At 39.1% G+C, this 7,402-nt stretch overlaps 1 protein-coding gene across 1 annotated transcript in view; it reads left to right on the forward strand.

Moving 5' to 3' along the window:
* Positions 1-2,090: 2,090 nt before the first annotated feature.
* LOC107298318 (monoacylglycerol lipase ABHD2) overlaps positions 2,091-7,402 on the forward strand; it is a gene marked incomplete at its 3' end in the record, with an annotated part of 19,237 nt that continues 13,925 nt past the window's right edge. The window contains exons 1-3 of the mRNA XM_015827691.1: positions 2,091-2,103; positions 4,927-5,006; positions 6,956-7,157. Of these exons, the coding sequence (XP_015683177.1) occupies positions 6,964-7,157 (194 nt within the window). The remainder of the gene's footprint in view (positions 2,104-4,926; positions 5,007-6,955; positions 7,158-7,402) is intronic.

The following is a 7,402-nucleotide window of genomic DNA, read 5'->3' on the forward strand; positions in this document are numbered from 1 at the left end:
GGAGGTCATCTAGTCCAACCCCCTGCTCAGGCAGGAAACCCTATACCATTTCAGACAAATGGCTGTCCAGTCTCTTCTTAAAAACTTCCAGTGTTGGAGCATTCACCGCTTCTGGAGGCAGGTTGTTCCACTGGTTAATTGTTCTCACTGTCAGGAAGTTTCTCCTTAGTTCTAGGTTGCTTCTCTCCTTGATTAGTTTTCATGGAGAGACTCTACAGGGTGGCTGGTGGTCAAAAACAACTGGGTGGCATTGAATAATATACAGAAAGTAAAGACTTGGGTTGGGAAGCTGGGTGCTTGAGATTCGACCTGCTCAAAGGAACAATAATCACAGAAACCTTACAGGAAAAAAAATGGGTAGGTCGGTTTGCCTTGGGCAGCAAAAAGGAGACGAAATTTGGGGCTTTCTCAAAAGGTTATGAGGAATGTCTACGAAGAGCTCTCCTGGATCAGCTGAAGATCCTTCTAATCTGGGATCTAGTTTGCAGCCCTAGTCTGCTTCCTTGACAAAATTCCTGAGCAGGATATGAAGGCGATGCAACCCTCCTAATTGCTTCTCCTACCTTAATTGAGAGGTATGGAGAGAATAAGATGCATCTTGAAGATATCCGTGATTAAATTCCCCCAGAAAGAGGCAAAGAACGATAAAGCGGAGAAAACATATAGAAATTGTTGTTGTTAGTTGCAAAGTCGTGTCCGACCCATCGCGACCCCATGGACAACATATAGAAATATGTCTATATAATGGAGGCACTTTCTTTAAAAGTATCAGCTGCACCAAGGTGGAAAGGAAATTGCTCCTTCTTAGCTTGTTTTTTTTTTTTTAACAGCCCGGGAATTCAGTGATGGCAAAACAGGATTTCCTCTTTCAGTTTCCTCTTTCATCGAATACAGTTATTGTACAGTGATTTGATTTCAAGGGTACCTTCCACTCAGTCTCTGCCTTTCTCTCTTCTTGAATGTCCTTCCTTATGGGAATTCCAAATTTCTTTTGAGGTTGAATTGATTTGGGATTATCACTTTAGTCCCATACATGAACCAATTTCCAGGGACTCCAAAATCCATTATGAAAGGCCATATTTGTTTTCACCTTCCCGCTTTTTCCTCTTCAAGGGCAGTGTTTTCTGATAGTATAGCCTTTTCTCTCCTTATCCTCTTGTTTGTCACTTTATAAGCTCTTCATAGTAGAATACTAGTGGCTTGCTTTGGGGGGTTCATGTGCTGTGGCTCACTTTTCTCCTGGCATGGTTTATAGATGACATTATGCTAATCCTTTTTCTTTTCTCCCTCCTCTTGGTTTTTCCACTATACAGAGAAGAGACAATAAAAGGGAAACACAAAACTCCTGTCGAAAGTTTTAAATTAAACACCTCTTTTTACAGAGTAGATAGACCAGGTGTGTTCTCAGTTCTAGATGGTAACAAGCCAGTAGATTCAAATTTTTTAAAAATTTTGTAGTTTGTGAAGATGGTGAGGATTTTTTTATATATACAGTAGTTTTTTAAATGGAAGCTGGAAGCCGGCCTTGTAGAGATGTTAGAGCCAGTTTGGCATGGTGATTAAGCTGCTGGCCTAGAAACCAAGAGTCTGAATTGTAGTCCCGCCTTAGGCATGGAAGCTGGCTGGGTGACTCTGGGGCTAGCCACTCTCTCTTAGCCCAACCCACCTCACAGTGTTGTTGTTGTTGTTGTGGGGAAACGAAGAGGCATCAGGAAGAGCTATTAAGTATGTACATTGCCTAGATGGATGAATAAATAGAATAAAAGTATAATAACGTTGCAGCTTCAAATCTGCAGTAGTAAGTTACAGTATCTGCATTAGCAAAGATGGAGTTTGATGACTTGAAAAACTTCCAACTCTGTGATTGTTAATGGTTCCTGCACTGCATGTTTCCTATTATTTCTGGAGTTAAAGGGGGGGGGGAGAATAATGCGTCTACACCCTGTTTTTTTTGACCATCGTCCCAAAGATGAAAAGTGGTTTCACCAAGTTTTTTGCTTCAAGAATTCTTTGACAGTTATTCCCTTTTCAACTGTACTTGACCCCTTAATGGGTAGTTATATATCTTCTGATTCTACGTCACACGTACTTCTCCCATCTCATGTAAGTGAGCTGTGCAGTCTATTCTTTAATAGCTTTTTAGGGGTCTTCGCTATTTATTTGGATTATTTAATGTCACGTTAAGTAGCTTGCCAGGAAAAAATTACACAATCGCTTACAAAGTGTGTTAGTCCAATTAATGTGTGAGGAGGCCTAGACTAGATAACATCTTTGCCTTGCAGGTATAAAACTCTTTGGTCCTCTGGAGTTAATTGTGTTATCAATTTAATAGTTCTGTTGGGTTGGGTAAGCAAATTCCTGTGGTGTCTTGCACTGAATATTACTGTTGCTGTATAGCTTGGTTTTATGTCCTGATATAAATCCTGATTTCTTCCTGATAATAATTCCTGGAATCATGATTCCTTGGAATTGCTGTCAGAATGGAGAAATGAACTGCCGTTCAAGTGCATGTTTTTGCCTATTCAATTGACACAGAATTGCATGTATTCTTCCATAATTTCTGGCTTTTAAAAATAGTTTTTTACCCAACAATATCCATACATTCTCACCAATGCTCTATTTATTTATTAAGTATTAATATACCAAGATAGGGGCTATGGCGAGGTCAGGAAATAATTCGACTGCCAAGTATTTTACTTTTCAGAACCTTCTAAGTCGCTTTAAACACAAAATATTGCAATATCTTTTGGTAGATATTTTTTTTTTCATTTCTTGATATTGTCTACTATATTTCAGCTCTAGGCACTGTTTTCTGACACTTTCTGATGAACCATCTGCAATTTCAATTTATTCCTTTCTTGCACTTAAATCAATGTATATTTTTTTTTGACAAATTACTTGTATAGGATGCCCAATTTTGTTGGAAAAGCATGGATTTGAATGTCTTGCTTTGGTCATATCACAAATCTTCGATGCCTCTTTACAAATGCTGTTTTAAAAACATGCTTCAGATTTTATGGGATGTTTGCTTTGTTTATATGAGATAGGGGAATTTGCGCCAAGTCTGAAATGACTGAAAACATTCCCTTTTATTGCTCTTCAGACCATTTAACAATATAGTATAAAGTTTTAATACATCTATGGCTTTTTTTATTGAGACAACAGATTTGTAAAGGGTTTGATTGGCTTTTGGCGTGGTGATTAGTAGAATGAAGTTTTTTCTTTGCACTAAGAAAGCTAAGTCCAGAAATATGATTTTTTAAAAATTGTACTTTAAACTGTAAAATACAGATTGCATATGAGAATACTTTCTTTCAAGTGAAGAAATTGGCATGTTAAGGGGAAGTTAATTGTCTCTGATGTAGCTAGCAGTTTTCAGAAGAAATAAAGGAATGACAGAGGTTATGGGATGAGTAAGGCAGATTACCAGAATTCTTGTTAATTGTAGTAAAAATAAGAAGTTGTCTCATACAAAATTAAGCCATTGGGATATCTGAGAGTGGCTGCAAATAAACTTGCACCAAGAATCAATAAGTAATATAAATAAAAACTTGAAATTATAATATTGAAACATAGAATAATAGGTTGGACGGGAGATCTTGGAAATTCTAGTCTAGTCCAATCCCTGCTCAAGCAGGAGACCTTATAGCTGTTTATTTTCTGTTTTACTTTATGACTAATTTACTGTATTAAAGTTGTACATTAACTGTATACGCGCGCGCACACACACAGAGAGAAATATATGCAAAACATGCACATAATGCATTTGAACTTCCTGTGTTGTAAACTATATCAAAAACAAAAATCTCATTGCTATCGTTACTAATATAATAATTTAGGAATGAATATTTTACAAATGAGTTCACTTCCTTTCAGAACTGTTATACAAGCCTGAAAAGAGTCTTGTAAAAATGGATGTGAGCCTGCCATTTAGCATTTAATGTCTCAATTTCAATTACTGTATGTGGGAACTGCTGCAAAAGAACAAAGGGTTCCACCTTTCAAAATGCTATTTAAGTGCTGTTTAAATAAGTTGATTAATAAATGGCAGGACATCCTCTGCTCCCTAGAAATAATTGCAAATGGTGGCATAGCACTGCATTAAAATAAGCACAAAACTAGCTTCATAATTGAGGCACTTTGGATACCAGTCGAAATTCCCAGGTATAGGATTTCCTGCCTGAGCAGGGGGTTGGACTAGATGACCTCCAAGGTCCCTTCCAATATCATCATCATCATCATCATCATTATTATTATTATTATTATTATTATTATTATTATTATTATTATTATAAAATGTGGTGCTTTTAAAGTAGAGAATTTTAAAACGCAGCTTGTAATATAGACGTAGAATGATTTGGCAAGCCCTGTCAAAGTTTTATTTAGACAAAATCCCACGGAAAACAGGTAGTCCCCGACTTAACGGCCCCAATGGAGCCCAAAGTTTCTGTTGCTAAGCGAGACCGTTGTTAAGTGAGTTTTGCCCCATTTGACGACCTTTTGCCAAAGTTACTAAGTGAAGCCCTGCGGTTGTTAAATAACACCGTCGTTAAGTGAACCTGGCTTCCCCATTGACTTTGCTTGTCAGAAGGTGGCAAAAAAGGTGATCCCATGACTCCAGGACGCTGCAACCGTCATAAATATGAATCGGTTGCCAAGTGTCTGAATTTGGATCACCTGACCACGTGATGAACATAAAATTGATTTTCATTAATACGAAGATAAATTTTATGCACCTTGTTCTCCCCATGGATAAATAATGATGTAGATGCAGTTGAGGTGGCTTCTATCTAATAGATTTGTATGGAATAGCTTAAAAATAGTATAGCAGATGGCTTTTGTTTTAAGTAGGATACCTATGCTTTTGTTTCTTGTGTGAGTTGCTGCTGCCAGTAAAGTGATATACAATCTGCTTTTGTTTTGTAGGCTAATTTTGAATTGGACTTCATATTTGCTTAGATGGTCTGGAGTTTCCTGTTCTTAAGAATAAGTCTCATACTACACAGGTGGGTTTTGTATGCTTGGAATGCATTGTTTCTACAGTATTATGATATATTAACTAGCTGTTGTTTCTGCTGAAGGGACCAAGCCAAGCAAATCAGGAAGCAATGGAATATTTCCTCTCTGCCTCTTTCCTGTACTTGTTTATAGTCTTCTGGTTAAAATTTGGGCCAGGATACTATATCAAGTAGGATTACAAAATTAGAGAGTGTAATTCAGATTACACGTTTAAAGACAGACTTGATGTCCTAGTGCAGGGGTGTCAAACTGCCGGCCGGCGGGCCGGATGCGTCATGGTGAAACTGCACCCATCGCCGACAATGGAAAAAAAGTCACACTACGTCATGTCACGTCACGTGACGTTATTATTATTATTATTATTATTATTATTATTATTATTAATTTAATTTATATCCCGCCCTTCTCCTTGCGGACTCAGGGCGGCTTTGCGAGTTTGACACCCCTGTCCTAGTGAAACATCCGTTTTTCCATTTTTCCCCCCTCCACTGGATCAAGGTTTGAAATGAGACATAGTTTATTAGTCATAAAGTAAAACAGATAATCTACAGTACTATCAAACAGGTGCAGCCATTGTATAAAAAAACCTGAAGAGCATTGATAAAAATGTGGGTTGCTACTGTACAGTGCATAGTCATTGCCTGTGTGACTAATATCTCCAACAGAAAAAAGGAAGGTGATTCAACACATTCAATCCATTTCTGAGCCGCTCTAAATGGCCTTCCTTTTGTAAGGGATTACGTGCGTTTTATTTAGCACCTTTTTGTAATTGGAATGTGTGGATGAACTTTGGGGAATGAGGGGGAAGAGATGCTGTCTAGAAAACAGGTAAGAGAGACAGGAGCCCCCCGGTTGGCTTAACAGTCAGAGAAAGAAACTTAGGGAGGACGCACCCGAATGGATCCAGCAGTTAAAAAGTTTGTACTTTCAGACTTGCAAAATAGATTTGTCAACCCTCCCAGGTAAACCAGAGGGGAAATACAACTGGATGAACTAAATCTATTCTGTTCATAGAATTTTGTAAGTCCAACGGCACAAATTTCCTGCCAGCTCTTTTAACGGCTTGATCGGTTAGGGAGAGGGTCCTTCCTAAATTTCTTTGTCGGACCCATAAGCCACTGGGGGTTCCACCCTCTCTTGTCTGACTGTTTCCTAAGCAGCATCTCTTTCCCATGTTCCTTCAAGGTCATCTAACATACCCCATTGAACTTCTCCGCTGGGCTTATCTTACTACAATTAATTGAATTTGTCTTTGAGATAAGGCTTCTTTCCTTGGTGCATAGCTGAGCGACTGAAATGTAATAAGCAAATAAAAGATTTTCCAGTGGAGTAAATATTTTTCTCGGAATAAAAACTGCACAATTTTAATCTAGAATGAAATGGGTTCTGGGTAGTACTCTTAGATTGAAGAAGCTTTTGTCGTTTGAAAATGTGGCAGTAAAATAGATTCATTTATTTTTATCCCACCTGTATTATTTTTTTTATAAATAACTCCAGGTGGAGAACGTACCTGATACTCCTTCCTCTTCCTATTTTCCTCATAATAGCAGCCCTGTGAAGTGGGTGGGGCTGAGAGAGTGGCCTAAAGTCTCCCAGCCAGCTTTTTTATGTCTAAGGCAGAACTAGAACTCACAGTCTCCTGGGGATTGGCCCAAAGTCACCTAGCCAGATTTCACACCTGAGGTGGAACTTATGGTCTCCCAATTTCTTGCCTTCAAAATACCTTTGATATCAGATCGAGAGATTTCTTTCAGTTACGTGAATCAAATTTCCGATGCTGAACTGGACGAAGCTTCCTTGAGTGGAGTGGGCTTAGATGTGAAAGCTTTTTTTTTTTTTTAACTTGATACTTTAATAAAGGACTAGTGCACCTCGTAACATTTTGGTTGCCAAACATCTGTTTTCCAAACGTGTTTTTTTTCTTTTTCTTTTTCAGATAGCAAGATGAGTTCCTTAATAGAAACCCCTGAGCTGCCGGCGGTGTTTGATGGGGTTAAATTGGCTGCTGTCGCTGCTGTTCTTTACATTATTGTTCGTTGCCTGAATCTGAAGAGCCCAACTGCCCCTCCTGAGCTCATATACCAAGACACACCTTTAGCCCGCTTCCTAATCAAAACGTGCCCTCTCCTAACCAAAGAGTGAGTAGTCCAGCCGTATGTGGAATTATTTGGCTATTTTGATGTAGGGCAGTGGTTCTCAACCTGTGGGTCGGGACCCCATTTGGGGTCGATCGACCATTTCACGGGGGTCGCCAAGCAAGGCTGTCCGCCATTTTTTTTGTCCGCCATTTTTTCCCCCTTTTCCGGCGGGTGCCTTACCTCCCTTGGGCTGGGCCAGCTGGTGGTCGGCCTGCTCCGTCTCTGCCGCTTGCCAGCTACGCCTC

Source organism: Protobothrops mucrosquamatus, unplaced genomic scaffold (assembly GCF_001527695.2).
Source record: "Protobothrops mucrosquamatus isolate PMUCROS unplaced genomic scaffold, P.Mucros_1.0 scaffold3871, whole genome shotgun sequence".
Taxonomy (NCBI): domain Eukaryota; kingdom Metazoa; phylum Chordata; class Lepidosauria; order Squamata; family Viperidae; genus Protobothrops; species Protobothrops mucrosquamatus.